Here is a 26,901-nt window from a genome sequence, read left to right as displayed (position 1 = left end):
GCGACGGCAGCCATAGTGCGCCAGAACGCTCACCACACACCAGCTCTCAGCGGGGAGGAGAGCAGAGTGATGAAGCCAATTCATAGATGGGGATTATTAGGAGGCCATGATTGGTAAGGGCCAATGGGAAATTTGGCCAGGACACCGGGGTTACACCCCTACTCTTTTCGAGAAACGCCCTGGGATTTTTTAATGACTACAGAGAGTCAGGACCTCTGTTTTACGTCTCATCCGAAGGACGGCGCCTGTTTACAGTATAGTGTCCCCATCACTATACTGGGGCATTAGGACCCACATGGACCATAGGGTGAGCGCCCCCTGCTGGCCCCACTAACACCTCTTCCAGCAGCAACCTAAGTTCGTCATGACTTCTATATTTTATGTGGATATTTTCATGTTAAATTTAATATTTATAAAGAAAATTTCCAATGGAAAAATATTTTGTCAGTTGTATTGCTATGAGAAACATAGCACATACAATACAGTAGTTCAAGAAATATATACTGTAGCTGCATTGAATCTAATTGCACTTATGCAACATTCAGATGTGGAACTGCTATAGTCAGCTAACTGAATAGATTTCATCGATTCAAAATACGCATTATGTACATACTATATGTGCAGTACCAAGTCATTATACTGTACATATATAAAACTTATGGAGTAGTTAGGATGCTATTACCTGGTGCTGTAAGTACAGAGACCCGGACGTGTTGAACTTTGATACTGGTATAAACTATTTCTACAGTGGTGCTGTAGGTACATAACTGTCAAGATGTTCTTTCTCCCCTGTCACCTATGAGCCTCAGCAAAAGGTTACTGAGACCTTGTAAATTTAGTAAATCATCTGCTGTGAGAACTGTAATTCTCTCCGTATACTCCCTCACATCACAATAAAATCTCTTGAGGAGGGAGGCTGTCAACACAGATCACTGGGGTGGAGTTGTGCTGAGTCACAGTCTGCTGGAAAGACGACGATGGGAGTTCGAAGAGTCTGAATGGTTGGAAAGGGTTTGAATGGTTTTCTGACTAAAGATCATGAGCAGGGAATGGTGCTGTGCTGCCTGGCTCACAGCTGTGCTCAGTCATCTGGCTTTCCTCACTCCTCCTAATGCAAAGAGTGCAATAAGAGCAATCACAACCCAGGCTTAATCCCAAACGCCCTGTCAGAGAATCACAAGGGCTGTTACTGTTTGATTCCCTCTCTGTCTTTCTTTCAAGATGTGAGCTGCTGACATATTTCTCCTCTTTTCTTTCCTGAGCAAATGTTCTAAAACTCTCAGGGGTTTGATGCTGGCACAGTATCTCTCAGCTCTCCAGTTGGACTGGGATCATATATATATTCCGGTCCTGCGGGGTTAGTAAGGCTCTTTTAATGATTGAGTGATCAAGGCCTGGGGAATGTGGTTGTGCGGACTAAGTCAGAAAAGAATTGAACTAATGAAGTGTTTCTGAGAGGTGGGAATCATGGAATGAAATCTGGGGCCCCAGTGGGCCTGAGCTAATTCTCCCCGCTTGGGTAGAGCCAGGAGGCATGAGTGTGGACTGGGCCCTGGTCCCTTAGTGATGGTGGGTGTGTTTCTCCACCAGGTGCACATCGTCATCAAGGATGTATACACCGAGCTGAAGAGTGGGATCTACCTGATCCGCCTGCTGGAGCTCATCTCCGAGACCAAGCTGCCCACTCCCAGCCAGCGGGACATGAGAGTGCACTACCTGGAGAACAACAGCATAGCCATCAAGTTCCTCAAGACCAAGGTGTGGGGCAACCTGAGACCCCCAAGGGGACAAGACACTGACTTCAGACCTCTTAAATTGGCATTTTGTGTTTAAGGCATCTTTGATTGCCTGTGAATCACTGCTGTTTATTCTGGAACAATGAATAGCCGTCATCTTGACCACAACCGTAACTGTGCTGCTCTTGGTAAAATCAGATTAATGTGGGTGTACACAGTGGTGATGGAACTTGTGTCTACAGAGACATTATGCAGGATTGTATAAAAGCAACTAGCAAACAGGCTTCTATTTACGTTTATTTTTCCTTTTGCAAACCCCGCTTAAGAGTTGCACTTTCACACCATGCCAGAAGATGAACTAATTACATTAAAATGGTAAAAATCACATCAGGAGTACTGAGCTCCTCCACCTAGGCTGTGGTCCTGATTAAAAATAGGTTAAAGGCAAACACAATGGGCATTTTTAACTTTATAAATTGTTGCTAACCCCTCTCTAAATTTTTTTAGACTTGTCACTTGAATATCCTTAAGTATAACACTTACAGGTTATTAAAATTTAGCACCAATTCATCATATGGACCAAGAGAACTCTTTATTTCTGAATGATTCTATTTTGCTAAGAAGTTTCAAGTTAAAATGCATAAAATCAGTACAATTAGCAGATAGACTGTGCAAAAGCCTGATTTTACACTTACATAGCTCCACCCTTTCCAAAGAACATTAAATTAATTCCATCATGAAGCAACTTTGAACTGTAATCTGTCACACAGTGGTCTTCAATCATTCAGTTTCGCTGAAGCCAGGACATTGAAATGTCTTGGTGACCCGTGCCTGCTCTCTCGCACTCCAAGGCCTCGTGCTGGAGTCTCAGTGGTGCAGAATCTCAGCCGAGTGCTGTCTCTAACCCGGGTCCCTCTGCTCTCCCCAGATTAAAGTAGATCTGATTGGCCCAGAGAATATCGTTGATGGGGACCGGACACTGATACTTGGATTGATCTGGATCATCATCCTGCGTTTCCAGATTGCTACAATCACCCTAGAAGAGGTAGTGAGAGGAGAAAGAGTAGAGTACTCACATCACCACCATGAGTGCTGCAAGAGAAATACTGCTCATGTATCTATATACAGTACCTATATACAACACCTTTATACCTATATACCTATGTGGTATGAGACTGCCCTAGTTACTATATGTCCATTAACTGCGAGCAGTAACTGTAAGAACACTGCAAAAAGAAAAAAATACAATGGCTTAAATGGGATGACAATAGAATAATTTCACTTTATCTACCACTGTACAGAATTTGTTGTGGATACTACTCATGTAAAAAATAAGGACATATGACCTGGCTCATTTTATAAGTGTTTCTGGCAGATTTGTAGATAGTGTGAGAACGTGCTGAACACTATATGAAAAAGAGGTCCTCACAGTTTCCATGGAGGGGAGATGTAATGAAAAGTGAAACCAGGCTTGGGAGGGACCTGATGGCTGGCGCCTGCTGTTTTTAGGATGAGTTTGGTGCCAGTGCGGCCCGCCGCTCTGCCAAGGAGGCCCTGCTCATCTGGTGCCAGCGCAGGACAGCGGGGTACCCCAGTGTCGACGTGCGGGACTTCTCGGGCAGCTGGAGAGATGGCCTAGCCTTTAACGCCCTCATCCACGCTCACCGGTAAGGACGCTCACTGGGAAACCATGTTCCGATCAAGTTCATTTACAACACAAGTCTATAAATACTCACCACTTGACTTCCAGAAAACTGCTGTAAACCCGGCGTGATGTTCAGTGATTTATGAATGCGGCCTTGTGCTTGGGTTGCTCTGATAAGGAGGCTGGGAACATAACGTACATCATTGCTTTTGACTTTTCCTATTTTTGACATTTTTTGACGTTGCTTTTAACTTTCCCTCTACTATATTATCACCTGTAAAACTGGCAAAGGCTTGTGTGATCCACTGATGCACCGGGTTGCATTTCCGTTGCGAATGGCACCAGAACTCGATTCCAGATGTCTGTGTGCGCGATGTCATACCATCATAAAGATCATAAGCAACAGCTTTAATAAGGATCAGGAGGGGTGCGTGGAGCAGTTACCTGCTTTCGTCCTCCTCTTCCTCAAACCTGGCTTTGTTCGTGTGTGTGTTTGCATTGTAGGCCTGACCTGTTTGACTACAGCCGGCTCCGGCAGGACCAGGCTCTGCAGAACCTGAACCATGCCTTCGGCGTGGCCGAGAGAGAGCTGGGCATCTCGCGGCTCCTCGACGCAGAGGACGTGGCGGTGCCCCAGCCGGACGAAAAGTCCATCATGACCTACGTGTCCCTTTTCTACCACTACTTCTCCAAGATGAAGCAGGGTCAGACCGGGCAGAAGAGGATTGCAAAGGTCAGCAGGACGCCGCGCTTCCAGCGTGGTTTAGACAGCTTTCTGCCCCACTGCCTCTCACCCTGCCACGCTGCTGCCTCGCCACCTCTTTCTGTCAGGTTTCAGGAGCTGTGCAAGGGCGTGCTTGTTCAGCACTGTGATAGGAGACCGCCAATGAGAAAACCAGGTGGCTGATGTAACTCATGTGGGCCAGTAGAGGGTCCTCTTCCCTCCAGGTGTGTTTACCAAACCACTGCCCCAGTATGTTGACAGTATGGTGCTCTTGGAGGTGCTGTCCTTCAGATGAGATGCTAACCAAAGTCCTGATTTCTTGGTGATCCAAGATCCTATAAAAGAGCAGGGATGGTATTCCCTGCTGTCCACCCATGGCTTGCACAATCTGGCCTCCCAAAAGTCCCTCTTTTTTCAGTCATGAAGCAGTGGGGCCGCTGGCGCAAGGGGCTGCCGCACATCTCCCAGATGAAGGTGGATGAGGGGCCCCACCAATATATGAAAGTATTTCTATCCTTTGGGGTGAAATGCACTGTGTGATAGATAATTATTATTATTGTATCTCTGAAACACTCAAGACAAAAAGGGCTTTAGAACTGGTAAGAAAGGTCTAGTTTCCATTCATTTCTCAAATCTGAACTTTTAAAGGTTTTCAACGACCTACTGAAAATGTGGAATAGATTTCTCTGAACCCCCCCTCTTCTACCCCGAGGATTAAATTTATGGCAGGAAGGGCCGAGTGTAACAATGCAAAAGCTTTTCAGACTTCCTCTGGGGAATGACTTCACTCTGCATGGCTTTGTAATTCTCCTGCAGGACAGGGGGGTCGAGTAGAGTTTGCAGAACACGGATGCTGATCACAGAGGGCACAGGAACTTGCAGGAGAACAGAGCACCCAGCCCTTTTACCTTTGAGAAGAAAGGTTTGATGTGGTATAGATTGGAAAAGCTCAAAATCTCATGACAAGGCCGGGAAATGAGATTGTAGGATTGTGCACTTCTGGAGTTGGGACAGAAAAGGAGGAAATTCTATAGCCAATTGAAATATTTTAATGGGGGAAGTCATTGAGCAAAAAATAAAACAAACATTTGTGCTTGTACAGAGTATATATGAGCATTGTTCATTTATATTGCAATACAGCATATCTGTTCTTGTACAAGTATATTCTTAAACGATACTGTAAATATTTAGTGCAAACAGAGGGTATCGAAATCGCAACTGATTGAGTGCATCTTTCCCGTCCCTGCGTAGAAGATTCTAATAAAGGAAACCCCTGTGGATTAGAGGATTTAATAGAGGGGAGGAGAGCTGCTAATCAGATCAGCTCCAGCTTGGACTTTCAAAAGCAGACAAACACATACACTCTGTGATTCTGACACAGAGCAGAGCAGGCCGGACACAGCAGGGAGCCGAGCAATGGGAGGACGGCAAGCTTGCCCTCTCACCCACACACTGAGAGATCACCACAGGGAGCTGTGCTGAGGGAGACTCCCAGGCCAGGCAGGGTGAGAGAAGTGGCGGTGTCACAGCAAGGACTCAAGACACAGAGCGTGAGCGAGACAGGAAGGAGCCAGCAAGAGGACTGCGGAGACTGCCGACTTGCTGTCTGAGACAATCAGAGGGAAATGTCTGTGGAGAAGCATGAAGACCGAGAAAGGGCCAAAGAAATAGATTTGCAGACAGACGTGATGGTGAAGACTTGCAATACCAGAGGCACAGATCGAGAAGCTCTAGACACGCACATGCTGGATGTTTATGAGATGAACATTGTGCTCAGCGATAAAGCCTTGAAGTCTTTTTGTCTTCTACGTGTAGTCAGAATGGGACAGCACAATAAATGAAACGGGTGGTTGCAGGAGAAAGACAGGCATGACTTGCAGCTAGTAGGATTGAGGCAGAACGGCCAGCACTCTGGGCTGCAGGACCCTCATTGCCTCTCTCTTATGGAACATCACTGGGCTCATGATGGCTTTCAATGGGAGCTTCAGTAGCCAGTGGGTGAGGTGGCAGCACATGCGGGAGGTGACCATCTGGCCACAGAGAGGTGCCATGATCGCTGGCAGGGTGGGTGTGCACAACCTCTCCTTGCCTCGCGCTGCGTTAGAGCCCCTGCTCCTTCTTCATTCCTCAGTCCTCAGTGCCGTAACGGAGCTCTCCCTTAACTCTCACAGTTCCTCTCCCCTATTAACTCCTCTACACACTGCCTACTTTTCCCTGAGAATCGCTGACAAAAAAACGTTATCTTGGCCTCTGTCTCAGTGCTGCGTGACATAGTCTTCTGATTGCCTCTTCACACAATGCTGTGGAACACCATGCTCAGTCTATACTAATGCCTTTCACTGACTGTGATTGTGTTTTGTTTCCAAGCATTTCTCAGCCTGGAATCCTGTGGTTGTTGTACAAGTTGTTTAAAGGAACACTCCACAGCTCCTCACCTGTACCTGGGCTAAAATTCTCTTCATTGTTCGGGCAGACCTGATGGTACAGATGTAGTCTGCATCTCTGCTTGTAAATCTGTGCTTACAGGACCTGTGCTGAACAGAGCGCATTGTGTTTGTTCTTCCTCTTTCAGATTGTGGGGCTGCTGAAGGAGATTGACGACCTGAAGTTGCAGTATGAGAGGATGGTGTCAGAGCTTCTCAAGTGGATCAAGACCAAAGTGATGGAGCTCAACGACCGCTTGTTCCCTAATTCATTACATGGCGTGCAAAGGCTGGTCGCTGTCTTCAAGACATACCGCACTGTGGAGAAGCCGCCCAAATACCAGGAAAGGGGAGCCATCGAGGCTCTTCTCTTCAACCTGAAGACTAAGTTGAGGGCCAACAACCAGAAGGCCTACATGCCGCCCGAAGGCAAGACGCTGGGGGATGTGGAGAAGCACTGGAAGCTGCTGGAGAAAGCAGAGCACGAGCGGGAGCGCGCCCTGCAGGGGGAGCTGCTGAAGCTGGAGCGTCTGGAACAGCTGGCACAGAAGTTCGGCCGCAAGGCGTCCCTGAGGGAGGGCTACCTGGCTGACACCGTGGAGCTCCTCCGCAAGCAGGACTTCCGGGCCTTCAGCTCCCTGGAGGACGCCGAAGCTGCCAGCCGCCGCCTGGAGGCCCTCAACACAGACGTCCAGGCCCGCGAGCAGAGGTTCCGTGCGCTCAGCGACATGGCCGCCATCATCGAGAAGGCAAACTATCACAGCAAGGTCCAGATCACTAAGAGGTGTGAGCTGGCTCCGTGTGTTTTCTTAATACCCCCCATAAACTATGTGGCACCAGCAAGATGCATGAGATATTTTCATATTGCAGATTGCTTCTTAGGTCTGATGTTTTCACATTGAAACCTGGAGAGTAGTCTGTCTCTCTTCCTTTCTCCCTGGTTCACGGGTGACTAGAGAGATAAGAGCAACGAGGGCTTAGAAGAAAATACATTAATTTGGGTTCTGCATGAGGAAAAGAACTTACAAGTAAGAAAGACACAAGACTGAAGGATACCTCTGGGGAGATTTTTGGTAAACAAATCAAGAACGTGCAAAGCAGTCAATGTCTGTCCTATAGAATTCTCCCTAGCCTCTCAGAAAGAGAACACTATACACCGTTTTTCTGAGCTGAACCCTTAGTAACCATTTCTCACAAATTTTAAACCATTCAGAGGACAGAGATATTGCCCAGACCTACTGGTTGCCTTCCAAATCAAGGTTCTTTCTGCTTATGTATTGCAGACAGGAAGAAATTGACCGGCATTGGAAACATCTCCTCCTTCAGCTGAAGAAGTACCAGGAGAGCCTTAGGGGAGCAGTGCAAACATTGGCACTGTTTAGAGATATTGAGGTGGTGTCCCAGGACCTTCAGGAGCTACAGGTATGGAATGATGATGCTCAGAAAAAATCCCAGTCAAGAACTCCTCCTGAAATCCTTGCTATTTAGGAAAAACCTAGAAATCCATTCTACCCCTTTTCCTCTCCAGTTCCATCTCATGTTCTGTTTTTCACTGGCCTGTGTGCTCCTGGATGATATGTAGCACATTCCTGGGGGTCAGGACACAATACAGTTGCCTCTATGGTATATATCTAATGTTTACTTCTACTCGCCTCACATCCTGCTTTAATTTGACCTGCTCGCTCAGAGCCCATGTTATTGACTATAATCTCCAGCCTGTGTTATTGTTCAGGTCTGGTCCCTTCCCATCTCGGTGAGCCTTCCTGCACAGACCCTTGTCTCCTTCCCAGTGATGTGTCCCTCTCTCCTCCTAGGTACAGGCCAGCTCGGCAGATGTCGGGAGGCAGCTGCATGATGTTGTGGCACTGCTGCAGAAGCAGGACCTCCTGGACTCCCAGATCACCTCTCACGGAGAGACTTTGCGCAGTATCAGCCGGCAGGCTGGAGCAGGCCGGCACAGTGACCCTAAGCAGGTCCAGACCCGGATACAAGCCCTCAATACCCAGTACCACAACCTGGTGTCCCAGAGCAAGAGCAGGTGAGCATGCATGATTCGTCCATCTCATGAGCTCATTATTCTACAACAATGATAGGAGGTAAAAAAACTAAAAACTCTAGTTCATCTAGAACCCTAAAGAAGCTGTTTTTTCATTTTTTAGGGTTCCATTATATCCAGTTTAGTGCTATTCATGTATTCAAATGGTGACCTCTTTTTTGTCAAATTGGCTCCTGTTGGTAAAATAATAAATGCTTGTACTGTGACTCCTTGATATAACTACAATTACTGTACTGTACTGTATTATTTTTAGAAACCTCCTGTGCTCTTGTATCTATGATACATATATGTACAAATTTGTATAAACATTCTAATCATAGCGTATTCCTTAATTTTGTTTTAGTTCTTTCCTGTTTTGGATTTATTTATTTATTAAAAATCTAATTTATTTTATCTATTAAAAAACTATACACATACTCCAGGAGCCAGGCACTGCAAGAACAGCTGAAGCTGTTTGAGTTTTTCCGGGACTGTGAGGAGGTGGAATCCTGGATCTACGAGAAGTGGCAGGTGGTGCGCACAGCCACCCTGGGCCGGGACCTCAGCCAAATCCTCCTCACCATCCAGAAGCACAAGGTGTTGTTTTTAACCTTTCAGCACAGAGATTGCACACTGCATTAACATGTTGGTGAGCTGAGGGTTTGTGTTCACTGCCAGCATAAGGGGTGTTTTTGCACCTGTTTGGATTTATATCAATTACAATAATGGCAATTACAATACTCTGTTTAGTTCATATCTGACCAGGATATTTACATATCATCATAGAGAAATCACACGCATTATTGTAAAAAATTGGTGACCCATTTCACTACTAAATGTGTATTAGAATTCCTTCACTCACCTTTTGTTAAAGGATCTTTCAGATCAACTCTCTTGCTCTTTTGAATTTCACTGTCCTATGTGCTGCAGGCTCTGGAGGCTGAGGTGCAATCCCATGAGACTCTCTGCACTTCTGTGATTAAGAGAGGTCAGAACCTCTGCAAGAAAAGGCACCCCAGTGAGTGGGATATCCAGAAGTGGACTGAGGCCTTACAGAAACAGTGGCAGCAGCTAAAAGACGAAGTAGCCAACCGCAAAACCCGACTGGAGGCTGCCAGCATCATCAAGCAGGTAACCCGATCCCTCACCCCAGAGATGGTGTGAATACAACTGCAAGTAAGGTTGTCTTTCATATATTTAACACTATGGCTGTGGATGGAAATAGGTTATTTAATTCTCATTAATTCATTTTCATATATCATATATCAGACAAAGAGCCAACCACAAATAAAAATGGAACTGTCCCTTTTTGGTGACTTTATTTGCAAGTCAATAATTGTTTTTTTTAACAGATGAATCATCCCCTGTATTCTCAATATTTGCATTTGTGTCCTAAAGCAAGAGGAAAAAATGTTGGTAAAAATGTTGGTGCATCATATTTTACATACTACATTTCTTTGGTATAAATAATAATTCATTCATTTTTTCCTCTTAATTCAATGGATTTTATGTTCTCTCTGGCCTTGACATTTTGTTTTCTAGTTAAAAAATAAATAAAGGAAAGTACCTCTGTTATTTCTCTCCACTCCCACAATGAGTAAAAAATAAAGGCTCTGTCCTTTGAAAGAGACGTAAAACTGAGGTCCTGACTCTCTGTGGTCATTAAAAATCCCAGGGTGTTTCTCGAGAAGGATTCTGAGTCCTGGCCAATTCTCCCATTGGCCTTTACCAATCATGGCCTCCTGATAATCCCCATCTATAATTGGCTTCATCGCTCTGTTTTCCTCTCCTCTGAGAGTGTGGTGAGTGTACTGGCACACCTTCCAGGTGGGGGCTACACTCTGGTGGTAGTGGAAGAGAGTCCCCATGACCTGTAAAGCACTTTGAGTGGAGTGGCCCCCTTCTGGCCCCACCAGAAAAGCGCTATGTACTGTAAGGGTAAGCAATTAATTGTGGTGGTTGAGCAGCCATGTCTGCCCCCCTCCCCTCAGTACTTTGCTGACGTGAATGAGGCGGACTCCTGGCTGCGCGAGCGGCACCCTCTGCTTACCACTGAGGACTGTGGGAAGGACGAGTCCAGCGCTGACGCCCTGCTGCAGCGCCATCTGCGGCTGGAAAAGGAGGTTGTAGCATATGCCTCTGAGGTGAAGAGGCTGGGAGAGCAGGCCAAGATCGCCGCCCTGCAGGCTCCTCTCACTGTGAGTTACTCAAGGCGGGTGTGTGTGTCCAGCTTAAGCAGTTATGGCCAGAGGAGTGCTTTATGAAGTCAAAGGGAGGGGAGTTATAGTTTAATTGCATCACAAAAGCAGTAGAAATATTCAGTTACTCCATAGGTTAAAGGGATGCCTATGGCCTTATAAACTGTTTATATCATCATTGTGTTAAAGATTTCTCATAGACAGCAATTGATGGACATCTAAACCAAAGGGTGAGCAAACTTTGGTATAAATAGCACAACAGAAGGGTCTTCACATAGTAAACACTGCGTAAGAGATGGAATAGTCCATTTTCCCCTTTCCTCAACAAACATCTGAACAGATCACTGCCACCCTGTCCACGGAGGGTCGGTTACTTGCTTTGAAAAAGCTGTTTAATCGATACATATGCTATCACTGTCATTCTGCTTTTGAGAACTGAGACATCATCTCTGTATGCAAATAATCCTTCAGTTGAGGATGGAATCATTATGACAGCAATTGATCAGCAATGAACTGTGCCTTTTTTTAGGATTGTTATTTGTTTGGTATCATGATCATCAGAATGTCATTGAATAACTGCATTTAAATGCATGTAGCTTATAGGAAAGACATCAATGACTTTGACTGTCCATAGGAAGCATTTATCATGTTTTGAACTGAGGTCTTCAGCTGAGGAGTATAATTGTCACAGGAGATTGATTTAAGATCATTCATGAAGGCAGCAAATATGATATTCCTTGGGCCTCTCCAATCACTGCAGGCAGAGCCCCAGGAGAATAAGAACGCAAGAGACAGCCCATCCTCAGAGGATGAAGACAAGGGTGCTGAAAGAGGGAGGCCTGCAACCCGAAGAGCAGGCAGGGTCACCCAGGTGGCCCCCGGGATGCAGGTGGAAGCTCAAGCTCACATTGGACAGGCCAAGATCAGATTCAAATACAGAGGTAATTCACTCTCCCAAAAAGTAGAGGCACTTTTGTGTGTTTTATAAAACTGATGATGAGCATCGATTTCGTAGGAGAGGAACAGCATTGGTCTGAGTCTCATTGCATGCTTGTTTTGTGCCCAGGTGAGAAGGTCACTCTGGACAGAGGAGAGATGGTGGAGGTCTTGAATAAACCCAACAAGGAAAACTGGCTGGTGAAGGACAGCAGGGGTCATGAACTCTTGGTCCCTGTCTTCTACATCACTGAGCTCCAGGCCAAGGTGAGGACATGGGTGTAACATTGAAAGTGAATCACTCAGGACTCAGCACATAAGATGAAGATCAAGCAAATAAAAGTCAAAATGTTTTTCAAGAAATGGCTGGTTATTCTTGGATCAATTAGATCTAATTACCAAAGGAGCAAGATGACCAAACGATTTGTAACCTTTCTTTTGTTCTGATCTTTTGGCCAGCTCTCAGTTTGCCAGGAGGAACGTGCTCTCATGTTGCCCTGACAGAGGTGTGATGTATGACATGTTTGACTGTGGTTTTCAGGTGCAGCCTGTGCCTCCAGCTCTGAAGAATGGGGTTCTGGAGAGCCCACCTCAGAAGGTCAGCCGGCCTCGGCGTAGTCGCTCCATGCGCCGCGGGACCACAGAGATCCAATCCTCCTCAGTGCCAGACCCACACTTTCAGAAGGACACCATCGCTAGCACACAGAGTGTCCTTGACAGTGACTTCCACAGCCTCTGTAGGATGGCTCAGGTGAGCGTGGATTCAGGTGCATTCTACACGGGTCATTGCCAAAGTCAGTGCTGGTGGAGAGAAGCGAGATCCGACATTAGCTGTGTTGTGTGATGGGAAAGGAGCCCCTCTGAGGTGTTGGAAGACAGTTGTGGAGAAACAGCACCTGTTGGATGGGTAATCTGAGGAGTCTTTTTTCCTACAGTCCAGGAGGAAAGCCCTGGAGGAGATGATCCGGCTGCACCGCTTCTACAGCGCCTGCCATGGGTTCGAGTCCTGGATGGATGACAAGGAGAATGTCCTCAACACTTTCCAGTCCAATTCGGAGAATGTGGAGGCCATGCAGGTCAAGTATGAGGTAAAAGAAATTGAGCAGTATTTAAGAAAGCTGTCAGTTTTATAAGGAATAATAAAACCACCTCATTAAATGCTATCTTCATTGTATATATAATATTGTAATTCATTCATTTTCAAACACATTGTGCAGCACTGCTCTTTATTGTTCAAACACCAGAGACAATAAGAAACAAATCTGATGGAAGATTAATAATGCCTTTTTTCTCTGAAGAAGCTGGATGGAGTAAACAATGGTTGTGCTTTATAGAAAGATTCAAAATAGATGCCACAATAGAGCTGACAAAAAGTGACATTATAACCTATTATTTCTAAATAAGCCAAGAAACAAACAGGCATGCTGGGCTTTGCTTGCTGCTATGTTGATTGCCAGAGTGACATCCAGAGTGGCTCGTTGGCAGTACAGGTTGTGTTGTTGGTTCCTTGTCATCCAGAACTTCCTGACGGAGCTTGCTAGCGGGAAGGGACGGCTTGATGGCCTCACCCAGCTGGCAGACGAGCTGGTGAAGAGCAGGCACAGCAAGCAGGGGGAGATCTTGTCAAGACAGAGCCAGGCCAACCGCAGGTGAGAGCCACTCGGAGAACAGTCCAGGGTCAGATAAATTCAGCACTGCTATTCACTCCTGGTCTTGGAGGACCGTAGCAGTGCGTGTCTTATATGAAGGTTAAGACCTGGAAAAGCTCCTCCAGGAGCCTCCAGGAGCAGAAGTGAAGCCCATCGGGTGAGTGATGTCCATCTGACCACAGCTCATTTCTGCAGTACAAGTTAAAAGCATGCCACAGTGCCTCAGTGCTTCAGTCCAGACGCAGGGCTGCTGTGGTCTGCTCTGATTTCACTTTGGCTAAAGAGGTGTTCTGTATGATGCTGATGTATGGCATTGATTGTCAGGTGGGAAAGAATGCAAAAGCTGAAGGATGAGAAGGCACGAGAGCTGCTGGGGAAGGCAGACGTCAAGTCCTTCCTGCAGAGCTGTCAGGATGCCCGGGTCCTGCTGGAGGAGAAGAGGACCCAGATGGAGGGCCCTGACATGGGCACCTCGTCATCTGCCCTGAAGACAGAGCAGCGCAGACACTCGCAGGTTGAACGTGAGATCCAAGCTTTAGAGAGGAAGATTGAGTACCTGAAAAATGTAGCCCAAATGTGAGTGTTTTTTTATGTTCAACTGGTGCAATGTTAATGGGGGTAAATTGATACTTAATCAGGAAAACTGTTTGTGTTCTGAAATCCCTCAAGCGTAATTAGTAACCAGGAACTGTGGGTCTGTTGTCCTGCCGGCAGGAAGAAAGACTCAAGCCCAGCAGAGAGTGAAGCCATCATGGAGGAGGTGCGCAGCCTGGAGAGGCTGCTGGGGAGGGTGAAGGAGGGGGCCAGGCAGAGGCACAGGAAGCTGGACGAGGGCATCCGCAGGCAGCGCTTCCTGCAGGAGAGCCGGGATTTGCTCCTGTGGGCGGAGGCCATGCGCGAGCAGCTGGGTGGAGAGGAGAGCGCCTCCGACGTGGCATCTGCCCAGAGACTGCTCAAGGAGAACCAGGACCTCCGCAAGGAGCTGGACTCCCAGCGGGAGAGGTGAGGGTTCTGGTGCAGTACGTTATAACAGAGCTCCTGAAAAGACCTGAGTCATGTTAGAACCTGCAACGGTTAAGGGGAAATTTGTTTTCAGCTGTATCTAACTGAGCTCCCAGTAAATCTCAGTTTCCCTGATAAACAAATAAATACCCTAATTTTTAATATAAAAAATAAGTCAGTTGAGAACAAACTCTCATTTACAAGGATGAACAAGAGACCTTACGCCACTGCTGCACAGTAAACAGAGAAACCATAGAAAGAAGTTAAAAAAGTTGAATAACAAGACAGGACAGGACAATATTCTCAAGTGCAAGTATCAAGCGGAAATAGTTAACCAAACAATTGAAAATATCCTCAGATTCAGAAATGGATTGAGAAGGTCCAGCGCTCGAGATGCTGTACGAGTATCTTTAGCACCACGGAATAGATGTCAGATGTGAAATTCAATTCCCAGTCGGGATGTATGGAGATGGCTAGCAAGATTAGCTGTGCTCATATTAGAGACTATATCTCAACACTCCTGGATACAGAAAGTAGGTCTTACAACATGTCTTAAGGATGGTCTAAAGTTCTGTCCCTCTGTCTAATTTGGGTTACGTCTATGCCCAGGCCTCGGAGTTACGAATCTGTGTGTCTCTCCTGTCAGGATGAAGGCGATGGAGGAGCTCGGGAATTCCCTGGCCCACTCCTCTCCGGCCAACGCCAGCGAGGTCCGCCAGACACAGGGCAAGCTGGCACGCGAGTGGGCCGAACTGGACAAACTGTGGGTGAAGAGGAACAGGCGGCTGGAGGAGGGAGTGGAGCTGCAGACGTTTAACCGCGAGGCCGATCGGGTCGAGGCGGCGCTGTCCAGCCACGAGGCCCGGCTGAGAGTGCAGGATCTCGGGGTGAGCTCCACGAGAACCTGCCCGTTCACTTGTTCTTCAAACCCCTGGCAAGGACTTGGGGTCATGTGAAGGATTGACGTCTTTTACTTCTTTTCTTGTTCTGCTCAGTCCTTAACATAAAACAGAATGATTTCAGCTCCAAGCTCTGAAAGCCACAACATGTCATAGCCCGCTTTACTCGGCAACATCTGTATTTCACCAGCCAGCAAAGCGGAGAAATAAACAACTAAACATGCAGAGGTTAATGCACAGGTTAGAAATGCTTTGCTTCACAATAACAATGGGATTTTCATACAAAGACACTGCAAGATTCACATTTGAAACTATTTCTGATCATAGTTTCACATTGTTTCACATTGCTTGTACAGTATCTCATTAGATGTTTTCATGGTATGATGGGTCTCTATTTCAGCAGAGCATTATTCGGTTGTCCTTGAGGTTTAGTGGCTGGGTCAGGGGTTGCTCTCATGGGAGGAAGGGAAGTGTCCTGGAATCTGCTGTTTCTAACATAATGGCAGTTCATTGCCTGCACAGGTTTAGGGCAGCATGTAACCCTGTCTTTGCCTGGTTTGAAGTGAATGATGTGTGGGACACTGTGGCTGGAGACGTGTGCCTGTCTGTGTGTGTAGGACTCCGTAGACAGTGTCCACAGCCTACTTGGGAGACAGGAGGAGCTGGAGAGTCTGCTGAACACACTGGATCAGAGGATAGGACTCTTGCAGGACAGGGGCAAAGACCTTACTCGCAAAGGCCACTTCGCTGCCAAACAGTAAGAACACAGCCTCCCCTCTGTACTTTCTGAACATCAAAGTTGTAGGGGAAGTAATTTAAAAGTCTTGATTATTTAGAATATATAGAAGGCTTTCCATCTAATGGGGTTAAGGACCACAGATCTGCTGCTGTGGCTGTACTTCCTTACAGAATCCAGCAGAGGGCGCAAGCTATCCAGCAGAAGAGGGGTGAACTGGGAGAGAGAAGCAAGCAGAGGAAGACGATGCTTCTGGCCTCGAAGAATTTTCAGGTGCTTCCTTCCTGCCTGGAATTGTGACACAAGTTATCTTTTGAACCCAGTTTCTTTCCAGCATTCCTATATTGCAAAAAATAGTCAGAATTGTAACTTCGTCACAAGACTTCCTCCGCGGAGATGGAAAAACTACATTCAACGCTCTGCTTTACATTTCCCCTTAATTTGTGAAGTAGATTATCCATAATTAGAATGAATTTAGTAAAGTGGTTTCTAAACCACAATAAAATAATTCTGAAACGTATGTTGCATTCAGACAAACACTTTTGTGATTAAGATAATCTGGCAAGAATCCAATAAAAAGGCGGATTAATCCTACCAACAGTATGCAGTAATTATCAGACAAATTTAAAACGGTTCAGACTATTTCATTCTTTATTAAAGCTTGGTAAACCGCGAAGGTCTCAATATTGACATCATATTTTCCAGCACGGGAACTTCTCTCTTGGCGTGTTCTCCTCTGCTGATGGGAGTGTGTGTTTGCTGTCTGTGTGTTAACCACAGGAGTTTAACCGGGATGCAAGCGAGCTCCTGATGTGGATGGACGAGAAGTTCAAGATCGCTGAGGACGAGTCGTATCGCGACCCCACCAATGTCCTGCGCAAGCTGAAGAGACACGAGGCGGCCGAGAGAGAGATGCTGGCCAATCAAGTGCGAGTGGACACGCTGAAAGAAGTGAGTATGATAAACGGTGTCTGTTTTGTAAAACTTCTCTCTCCTCTCTCCTGCCCCACTCCCCATTCTTGCCTCTCTGCCTCACAGCAGGTCTCTAAACTGCTTGAGTGTGTGTGTGTGTGAATGTGTGAGTGTGTGTGAATGTGTGAGTGTGTGTGAGAGTGAGTGTGTGTGTGCGTGTGTGTGTGTTTTGGGGGTTGGTCAGTGTTTTCAAGCAGGTTTGAGAGAAAGCATGACTTTACTGACCGGTTACAAAGTCATGCTGCCGGTGGGGAGTGGGGGGGTCAGAGTTCCAAACCACAATGCACTTGGGGTCATCCTGTAGTTTCCTGTTCTTGTTCCTGTTGTCTGATTCTAAGAATGCTGGAGGTTGCTGGCATTGTTTCTATCCTTCTGCTCCTCTCCTGCGTCAGAAGGGGCAGGGGCTGCTGGCGCAGAGTCCCTACCAACGCCAGGCCATCCGGGACAGGACGGAGGAGGTGTGCTCCAGGTGGGAGGAGCTCCAGCGGAAGATGACGGACAGGGGGGACAAGCTGAGGCAGGCCGGCCAGCAGGAGCAGCTGATGGAGCTGCTGCAGGTCAGCGGCACCTGACTTCCCCTCTCAGAGTGTCCGTAAAGACCAACCTCTGTAGAGACACTAGATATGTCCAACAGGAAAAGAATGTATGGCACACTGTATTGCTATTCTTCCTTCAATAGCAGTGCATGTGCTTTGGGGTCCAAACCTTCTGAATTTGACCATTTCGAGAGCCCAAAGTATTGTCAAATAATATTTTCTCAGGTTCGCCCAAACAATGCTCAGCAGCCAAATGTTTCTTTTTTCTAATTTCCATCATGGAATTTGACTCAATCTGCTGCTTTTGCCTCCTGCGCACGCTACCGCGGACACAGCTCCTCGCCCGCCTTATTGTTCGGTGTTGCCCTTCTGGTTGCCAGGATGCCAGGGTGAAAATCGAGGCCCTCGAGAGGATGCTGCGGGACGCTGGGAAGGGTCACGACCTGCGCTCCAGCCGGCAGCTGCTGAAGGAGCACCGCGAGCTGGAGAAGGAGGCGCAGGAGCTCGCCGACAAGATGAACGCCATCGTCAGCCGGGCCAGGAGCATGGCCACGGACCACTTCGACTCGGACCGCATCCTGCAGGAGACCGAGAAGTACCTGACATGGTGAGCCCTCACACAGGGTTTTCGATTTCTTTTAACAGAGTTAACTCCTCACATCGCACTTTTAAGTGTGTATGCTTTACACATGAGAAAAATGCTTTATAGATGAAATTCCCTCTATTACCAGAATAAAACTACAACTCCCAGCAACACTCACCCTTATCTCATGTATTGTTTTATTATTTCCTTCTCACACCTGAAGAAGGCTCCACGGCCGAAACATTGTGTTCTCTTACTTCTTTTTTTCAACATGGAATAAACCTATTACTTGTTCCTTTGCAGCCTACGTATGCTGACGCAGCTACCCACCTGAACTACTTGTTTTATTATTGTCCTGTTGGTTGACATTTTAACTTCAACACATTTCCACCCCATCGAAAAGCACAGTTTTGCCATAGGCAAGCTGGTCAACCCTTTCCTTTCTAAAAAGAATTGACATTTCATGCCACTTTCACCTTTTTTTTTTAAATGTAAAAGTCCTCATTGCTGAGGAGCCACATTCAAGAGCCAAGCGCCCGTGGTGTAACAGTTTGTGAGTGAGCAGTGAGCAGTGAGATGGGTGAGAGGCTGGTCAAGGGATTTCTCTAATAATTGTGCTCCATTTACAATCTCCCTAGTGCGTTTTCACTTCTAAGTCCCAGATACAGATACAGATACAGACGCAAACGCTGATGCAGATACAGACACAGATGCACAGCAGACACTGACGCAGATGCAGACGCAGACGCAGAAGCAGACGCAGACGCAGACGCAGACACAGATACAGATGCTGACCCAGATGCAGATGCAGATGCAGATACAGATGCTGGCGCAGACGCAGAAGCAGAAGCAGATGCAGATGCAGATACAAAAGCAGATGCAGATGCAGATACAGATGCTGGCGCAGACGCAGAAGCAGAAGCAGATGCAGATGCAGATACAAAAGCAGATGCAGATGCAGATACAGAAGCTGGATGGAGGGTTTGGAGTAAATGCGAAGGGCAAAATTGAGGGATATAGTGCTATGTTGTGGAAGGCGCTTACCTGGTTTCTTTCAAGAAATGGCTGGATGGGATCTTTGGATCTGCTAATGAACAAGCAAGCTTGAGTGATGAAACACCTTGGGCTCAGACAGTGTGAATCATGCACCTGTTCCTGTGTTTTGCAGGTTTGAGTCTCTGCAGGGCCCGCTTGCACACCGGAGGACCCAGCTGGAGACGTCCGTGGCCCTGTTTGAATACTATCATGACGTAGACTTTGAGCTGAACTGGATCTCAGAGCGCCTCCCTCTGGCCATCTCCACTAACTATGGGAAATCTTTGGCCAGCGCACTGAGCCTGCTGCAGAAACACAAGGTATCAGACCTGCCTTAAAAACCTCCTAAAAAAGGACCTAGAAGTGTCCATAAATATACACCACAATATTGTCCACATACCTTCATGCACTTGTGAGTATGTAATGTTGTATTTACATAATCGTGCAAAGAATAGTAGCGTTCCCTGATGTTGGAGACACAGGGATGCTCACTCAGAATTGTAATTCTAAGACAATTTAATTCCATTTTAAATGTTACAAGGTACTGTAGAAGATGAATTACTGAACCAAAATCAAAATCAATCAAGCATATACTGTGCAGTTCATCACCGTTTCAATGTCAAAAAACCTGTCTGCACCCCAATAAAGTACAAGGTGCTGGCTGGCATACAAGAGCTAATTGTAGTTGTTGCCGTGCCCCTGTGTGTCCTGTCAGGACCTGCAGGCAGAGGTGAACGCCCACAGGCAGCATGTCAGCCGCGTGCTGAAGAAGGGAGGCATCATGGCCGAGTCGCGTCAGTTTAGGGCCGAGGACGTTCTGGAGAGGAGCCGGCAGCTGAAGCTTGAGTGGGGGAAGCTGGAGAAAGCCTGCGAGGACAGGGCTTCCTGTCTCCACTGGGCTGTCACCCACCAGCAGGTAAGACACGCCCCTCCTTCCGCTCCTCAGCCAATCAGAATGGGGCTTTTCCCCATCATTGCAGAGTTAGAACATGCCCATGTTCTTAGAGAGAAAGCAAATCCAGCACACTGAACAATGTCCTTTAATTTACTGTGTATTCAGGAAAGTCCTCTGACTGGATGTCTTCTTGTCTTTTCTGGTGCTTTTAGAGGATTAGACTTTCCATCTTTGATGTTAATTAAAAATGTACAACCTTTTCCAGACAGGTAGTTGGTTGGCCTCCCCTTTGTTTGATCTTTGTCGGTTGTGTCGATGGGCACCAGTAACCCTTTTGGCCCCGCGCTTGCAGATTGTGCTGGATACCGCCGAACTGGAGGCCTGCGTGTCGGAAACGCTGCCCCTGGTCAGCAGCGACGACTATGGCAAGAACGAGCAGGCCACTCTCAGCCTCATCAAGAAGCACAAGGTAATAATAATAATTGCTTACACGTCTATAGCGCTTTTCTGGACACTCCACTCAAAGCGCTTTACAGGTCGTGGGGATCCCCTCCACCACCACCTGTGTGTAGCCCCACCTGGATGATGCGACAGCAGCCAGTGGGCACCAGTACACTCACCACACACCAGCTCTCAGTGGGGAAGAGAACAGAGTGATGAAGCCGATTCAGAGATGGGAGTTGTTAGGAGGCCATGAGTGGTAAAGGCCAGGGGGAAATTTGACCAGAATGCCGGGGTAACACCCCTACTCTTTTTGAGAAAAGCCCTGGGATTTTTTAAAGACCACAGAGGGTCAGGACCCTGGTTTTACATCTCATCTGAACGACAGTGCCTACAGTATAGCATCCCCATCACTATATTGGGGCATTAGGACCCACACAGACCACAGGGGGAACACCCCCTGCTGGCCCCACTAACACCATTAACACCAGGGTAGCCATACGCTACCGGCCGTACGGTGCTGAGGTTCAGGGTGTGGCAGTGACAGTTCCGACCTGTGTCCTAGGTGGTCGGCGGGGAGGTTGAGGCGCTGTGTGAGCAGGTGGGCGAGCTGCGTCACAGGGCGGAGCGAGCCTCACAGGAGAGAGGGCAGAAGGGCTTCGATGAGGTGGACTGGCCTCAAGACCGCCTGCAGAGCCAGCTGGGCAAACTGCAGCACCTCGCCGCAATCAGGTACCGCGAGCGAAATCGTTAGCCAGCAGTCTATCTCAAATACAATTATTCTACAGTGTGTGAAATAAATCTTAATTGAATATTTCACTTAACCTGCATGTGATTGAACGGTTAGAAATACATCACAGTTCCGCATTTAAATCCTTGATGCCAGTGATCTCCATGGCACTGAGCTGGCGAAGTTCCCCACCTGTGCCTGCTGTCTCCGTCCAGGTCCCAGCGACTGGAGGAGGCGTTCCGATTCCACGAGTTCAGCCGCGAGTCCGGGGAGCTGGAGGACTGGATCGCTCAGCAGAGACAGGCTGCATCCTCCGAGGACTATGGGAATGATTACGACCATGTGCAGGTGAGGCAATCTTACCATCCTTGAAGGGAAAAAGATGCCTGAAACATCTAATGATTTCTGTTTGTGATCTTTCTGCTGCCTCTGAAGTCACCTTGCTGATGTCCTGCTCATAGTTGCATTAGAATGCGCTGAAAGCAGGAATTCATCAGGTTGCATGAGAAGGCTAAGCTCAGTGACAAGTGCATAACTACTTTGAAAACAAAACTGTTGCTAGACATCATGTGCAATGAAACAGTAACTGAAAAACTCCTTTAATGCAGTGTTATTGCACTGTCTTTATAACTCAATAAGAAGGAATTATATTTATCCATAAAGGTTAAGTAGCAGGCAGAATGGCATAATTTGCTGACAGTAATGGTATGCAATGTTGGGGGGATTGTGTGTCTCTGCAATCTCTTTCAGCACCTGCAGGGGAAGTTCGATGTGCTCCAGAGGCAGCTGGAGGTGGGCACGGAGAGGGTACACAGCTGCCAGGGACTTGCTGATTCGCTTATCTTGCACGGGCACCCGCAGGCTCGCCAGGTTCAGGAGCTGCAGGACCGCCTCAGGTAGGGTACAGTACAAGTGCTGACCCCCCGGGGAGGCGTGCAGTAATCAGGCTGAAAATCCCTCCCGATGCTCACGCCTGGCCCAGCTGCTCAGACCACTCGTATGCTTCATGTGCAAAGCTGGCAAATTATTATTCCCTGCCAGTATTGTTTCAATACTGTGGCTGTGACTCGCTGACTTCACTTCTGGAGCAGGAAATATACAGTAGCGTTTTCTATTGAATGTCCTCTAAAATAAGACTGCTACCTAATGTGCAATATATATGTTAACATTCTGCTTTACTGGGAGAGGAAAGAGGCAACAGGTCAACTCATACACTTTCTGCATTTACAGTAGAAGATAATAGGTCTCTTGCTTTTTAATCTAGATTTAAATTACCTGTGGTTTGGTCTGTATGTATGAATGTTTGAATCTATACACTGAATCTGCTTCTTAATTGTTAGACATTTCTTCTTAAACCTCGTTTGCCTCCTCTCTCTGAAAGAGCTCTGTCCTCGCAGAATTCAATAACAGCCACCTCCTGCCTCGTAGCACCAGGCCAGAGGTCTCTTCTTTTTAAATGCCATCCTGCTGTGGCAATCTCTTTCACCCAGGCGCTCCTGGGAGGAACTGCTAGAGTTGGCCCGGGTTCGAGGGGAGAAGCTGCAGGATGCTGAAGAATATCACAGATTCTACCGAGACCTGACAGATGCCCTGAACCACATAGAGGTCGGTGTGGGTGATGCTGGGCTGAGGGCACTGCCGAATAAAGGAGTTATGGCATCTATAGGAGGACAGACTCCACTGAATGCAATCTGAGCCTGAAGAACATCAAGTAGCTCTTTGGGAAAATATTTGCAAGCTTCTTGAGATATCAAGCAAATGAGTATGGACAGGGCTGTGACGGTTATCCAGAATGAACCAGATTGATGATACTGTGCCCAGAACGTGATACAATGAGTCTGAAGGAGGTACAGTACATGTGAGAGGTTTGCAACAGTAACAGTTTTGTAACAAGCTGATATGTTCTGGTCCTAGTCTCATGGACCACTGGAGTGTGCATCCTAGACAGTCATATCTCCAGTACAGAGAGCTGATTCTGAGAATTTGCTCAGGAGCACTACGGTTTTAAAGCAACGCCACTCTCCTCCCTCCAGGAAAAGTACAAGAGCATTCCCGACGACATTGCGAAGGACCTGAGGGGGGTTTTGGCGCAGCTCCGCAAGCACGAGGCGCTGGAGCACGAGCTGGCCGGCAACGAGCAGCAGGTACTTCAGTGGCCATGGAGAGCACAGGACGGAGCTGTCAAATATGAGAATATCCCAGCATTGTAAAAAGTTAACATTTACATAAGAAGTACAGTGAACTCCGCTGGGGAAGTAAACAAGGTGCATTTTCTTTTACATCTCTGGTTGGAAGAAAATAATAACTCCTAATTATTCTGCAAAATACCTTTTAATATTGCACTGTTTTTTAAAAAAAATATGTCTAAAAATTTGTAAATATGAGCCCTCAATATAAGCTGTAGGTAAAGATTTACAGTAAAACTGAGAAAAGGAGACAGCTCTTTATCCCCCACGTGAGTGCAAGTCTGGAATAAGTTGCTCAGCAAGTTGCTCCGGCGTCTTTCTAGAAACGCGTGAGAGCCTTGGATCATTTCGCTCCTAGGTACCACACAAGCTGGACGGGCCGGCGGCCTCCTCTCGTTCGTAACGCTTTCTGTCTCTCTTGTGTGTCAGCTGCAGGAGCTGCTGGACTCTGTGGAGCCCATCCTGGAGCGCTGCTCCCAGGAGCAGGCCTCTTTGCTGCAGGACCGGCAGCAGGCGGTGGTGGAGCGCTGGGAGAAGCTGCGGGCTCGGGTGGAGCAGCGGCGCGAGGATCTGGAGCAAGCCAGCCGCCGCTACCGCTTCCTCAACACGGTGAGAGGCGGAGGAGAGCCGGGCCGGGCCGAGCAGGGCTGCCGGGGGGAGGGACTGAGAATCCAGGAGGGCGTGCCGTCTGTACGCTCCCAAACGGAGATCAGCTGCATTTGGCGTCACATCCTGGGAGGTGGGAGTGAGCGATGTGGCGGGAAAGCAGCACTCGAGGTGAAAGAGCTGAGGGAAAGTGAGACCGCTGTGCTGCCGTGCAATCTCACGTCAACATCATGGCCGCCCAGTGCAATACGACACAACACAATCTCGTAGATTTATAAAGCAACATCCATGGAAGCAACAATAGTGCTGTACAATTGAAAGCCAGTAATTAAATAAGTCAAAAGGTAGGAGTGGAATGGTTTTACTGCAGTGGGCAACTAATTGCTTTGAAACAAAATTGAGATCTTAACCCCCACCTGCTTTCTTCGATCACCTTTTGAGCAGTGTTAAGACCTGCTGTTGCAGATCACTGCTGGTGGGTGGTTGAAGTGCATGAAATGAGAGAAGTGGTATTCACTGGGCTGGTTTTGAAGGAACAGTGGGGCACAGTTGTACTTTGCTTCTTCTCCTTTTCTTATTGCTCTCTTTTGCACTTGGTGCTCCAGGTGCAGGACTACTTCCTCTGGTGTGCTCAGGTAATGAGCTACATGAAGGCAGAGGTGTCCATCCGGGACGTGTCCACCAGCAACATGCAGCTGATGCAGCACCAGCAGCTCTGGGCCGAGATACAGGCCCGTGAGGAGACCTTCCACCAGGCAGTCACAATGGGCCAGGAGCTGCTGCAGGAGGAGATTCCTGCTCCCAAGGAGGTACTGTATGTGATGCTGTACACCAGGAGATCATCTCGGCCCATGGCTGACAGAATGTACATTTAATCCTCAGTGTATGGCTAGATTGAGGATGAATGGTCACCTGGATAGTTGCAGTATACATGCAATGACTTTGCAAGCATCAGTTAAAATCATAATTGTGTAACAGAGAATTCCATTAAGTAAATTGTGATAAGTTTATCAAATGAGAATTGTCTTCACTGGGTTACCCCTCATTTCAGATTTTCTATTTCTTACTCAAACCCAGAATTCTAAAACAGGAGGTATTCATTTCACACACCCGAAGAAGCTCCAGAGCGAAACCATTGTGTTTTTTTCTTCTCTGATTTACATTTTGTCATGGAATTGTAAAGTAAAAATTCACCGAAGACCTTGTTTGCTATGCAGAAACATAATTAGGAAGATGTTTCCCAAAAAGAAGAGTTACAGTTGACCTTTTATACACTTACTTGATAAGGAAAACAAAGAGCTTAAGTCTCAAACAGAAAAAAACTTCGGTCTTACTTAATTTCTATTGGTTAAGCAAACCTCTCCTTTAAATCAGGAGATGTCAACATAACTATAAATGTTTTCTACAAGCAGGTGGTTATAATTGGCTTTCAACTCTAAATAACCTTTGAGATTCTCAAAACACACATTTTTTCTGTGTGTCTGCAGGCCTTATCAGTAGCTGTTTCCTCTTGCTGAACATGGTGTACTGAGAAAGAATTTTCAACCCTTCAGAGCCCTGCCTGTTCCTTTGCACCTTGTGCATTGATACAGCTCCCCACACTCACCCCTGTCCATATTTCCACTCATTCTCCCGCCTGTTTCTTGGAGACCGATGACTCCCAGTGCTCTTTCACCTGCAGGTCAGGGACAAGCTCGGAGCTCTGCATGCGGAAAGAGCAAAGCTGCAGGAGCACTGGAATTGTAAGAAGCTCTGGCTGGAGGCCACCTTCCTGGAGCAGGTCTTCTACAGAGACATTGCCCACATGGAGAAGCTCATGAACACACAGGAGGTCAGGCTATAGCTACCTCTAGAAATGTTCAAGAAAATGTGGCTGTAGGTGGGATTAATTACCTGTTGAAACTGCAAAATATGTATGGAGAGTTACTAAGGTACATTTCTGTAAGGCCATTGACAAACATTTACTGTAACTGGGGATACAATTTACGAAGCCTGGACAAAGCCTTCATTTTCACAAATGTCAGGAAGTTCCAACAACAAGTTGTCTAAGTTGCATTCATTCTGAAACTAGTTCATTGCATCTCTGATGTATTACATATCTCATTACTGGAAACGCAAGGGAGCTGCTCTAGAAATACATTAAAAAAAGTGTTTGTAAAGAGGGAGAAACATCCTCTAAGTCCCTTGGAGAAACAGCTGTCTTTCAGGTACTGTAGTCAGGTAATTGAAGTACACGCCTATCTTTTCAGATCCACCTGAAAAGCAGCGATCTTGGAGCTTCTGTAGATGAGACAGAGAGGCTCATTAAACGTCACGAGGCCTTCGAAAAGCTGCTGAGCTCCCAGGAGGAGAAGGTCAGACAAAACTTTTTATTTTGTTACAAAAGCAGAAACATTAAATCCAGGGGATTGTGCTCTAGGGCGTAGACTATCTTTCCTCAACACTCTGGAATGAGCAGGACATGACTGGTAATCAGCAGCAGGCACATTTTGTCATGTTTGGGCCCGATGTGGACATCCTGCAGTAGCCTGATATTTGTATCTACTGTTCACTGTGCTCATTTTTTCAGGTAAAATCACTCCAAGAGCAAGCTGAGAGGCTGAAGAAAGAGGACGTTAAAAAGGAGAATGCAGCGCACATTCAACACAAGCTAAAGGCTGTTCTGGAAAGGAGGAGTCGCATCAAGGAGCTGTCTGCACGACGCAGGGAGGAGCTGTCCACAGCCAGGCTGTTTTCTGTCTTCAACAGAGACCTGGCAGAGGTACAGAGGAGAGTATGCTAATGGCAAGAAGACACATACTGTAGTCAGCATGTATGAAGATCTGTAGAATGGCTTAATCTCATTTCTAACCTTCCTTTTCTGTTTTTGTTTTAATGCTCTTATGCCATTGGTTTTATGTCAGTGGACCAACCTGAGGCACCCACACCCAATGT

At 47.0% G+C, this 26,901-nt stretch overlaps 1 protein-coding gene across 3 annotated transcripts in view; it reads left to right on the top strand.

Annotated features, from left to right (window-relative positions):
* The window catches only part of sptbn5 (spectrin, beta, non-erythrocytic 5), a 56,549-nt gene that overhangs the window by 4,905 nt on the left and 24,743 nt on the right, over positions 1-26,901 (top strand). For all 3 annotated transcript variants that reach the window (XM_088647690.1, XM_088647689.1, XM_088647688.1), the window contains exons 3-38: positions 1,591-1,758; positions 2,665-2,781; positions 3,246-3,403; positions 3,886-4,114; positions 6,678-7,312; positions 7,812-7,950; positions 8,343-8,566; positions 9,007-9,160; positions 9,494-9,694; positions 10,555-10,761; positions 11,522-11,702; positions 11,828-11,964; positions 12,239-12,448; positions 12,633-12,785; positions 13,216-13,346; positions 13,671-13,922; positions 14,061-14,348; positions 14,995-15,235; positions 15,865-16,004; positions 16,157-16,256; positions 16,764-16,934; positions 17,348-17,512; positions 17,872-18,098; positions 19,243-19,429; positions 19,825-20,025; positions 20,357-20,473; positions 21,011-21,177; positions 21,391-21,523; positions 21,926-22,071; positions 22,666-22,780; positions 23,209-23,319; positions 23,791-23,970; positions 24,573-24,776; positions 25,649-25,798; positions 26,217-26,321; positions 26,537-26,728. In XM_088647690.1, the coding sequence (XP_088503816.1) occupies positions 1,591-1,758; positions 2,665-2,781; positions 3,246-3,403; positions 3,886-4,114; positions 6,678-7,312; positions 7,812-7,950; positions 8,343-8,566; positions 9,007-9,160; positions 9,494-9,694; positions 10,555-10,761; positions 11,522-11,702; positions 11,828-11,964; positions 12,239-12,448; positions 12,633-12,785; positions 13,216-13,346; positions 13,671-13,922; positions 14,061-14,348; positions 14,995-15,235; positions 15,865-16,004; positions 16,157-16,256; positions 16,764-16,934; positions 17,348-17,512; positions 17,872-18,098; positions 19,243-19,429; positions 19,825-20,025; positions 20,357-20,473; positions 21,011-21,177; positions 21,391-21,523; positions 21,926-22,071; positions 22,666-22,780; positions 23,209-23,319; positions 23,791-23,970; positions 24,573-24,776; positions 25,649-25,798; positions 26,217-26,321; positions 26,537-26,728 (6,636 nt within the window). The remainder of the gene's footprint in view (positions 1-1,590; positions 1,759-2,664; positions 2,782-3,245; positions 3,404-3,885; positions 4,115-6,677; positions 7,313-7,811; positions 7,951-8,342; positions 8,567-9,006; positions 9,161-9,493; positions 9,695-10,554; positions 10,762-11,521; positions 11,703-11,827; positions 11,965-12,238; positions 12,449-12,632; positions 12,786-13,215; positions 13,347-13,670; positions 13,923-14,060; positions 14,349-14,994; positions 15,236-15,864; positions 16,005-16,156; positions 16,257-16,763; positions 16,935-17,347; positions 17,513-17,871; positions 18,099-19,242; positions 19,430-19,824; positions 20,026-20,356; positions 20,474-21,010; positions 21,178-21,390; positions 21,524-21,925; positions 22,072-22,665; positions 22,781-23,208; positions 23,320-23,790; positions 23,971-24,572; positions 24,777-25,648; positions 25,799-26,216; positions 26,322-26,536; positions 26,729-26,901) is intronic.

The sequence above is a fragment of the Lepisosteus platostomus genome, chromosome 10, assembly GCF_059453375.1.
Source record: "Lepisosteus platostomus isolate fLepPlt1 chromosome 10, fLepPlt1.hap1, whole genome shotgun sequence".
In the NCBI taxonomy this organism is placed as follows: domain Eukaryota; kingdom Metazoa; phylum Chordata; class Actinopteri; order Semionotiformes; family Lepisosteidae; genus Lepisosteus; species Lepisosteus platostomus.
The sequence above is the reverse complement of the archived record's forward strand: the minus strand, read 5'-3'. Positions and strand labels throughout refer to the sequence as shown.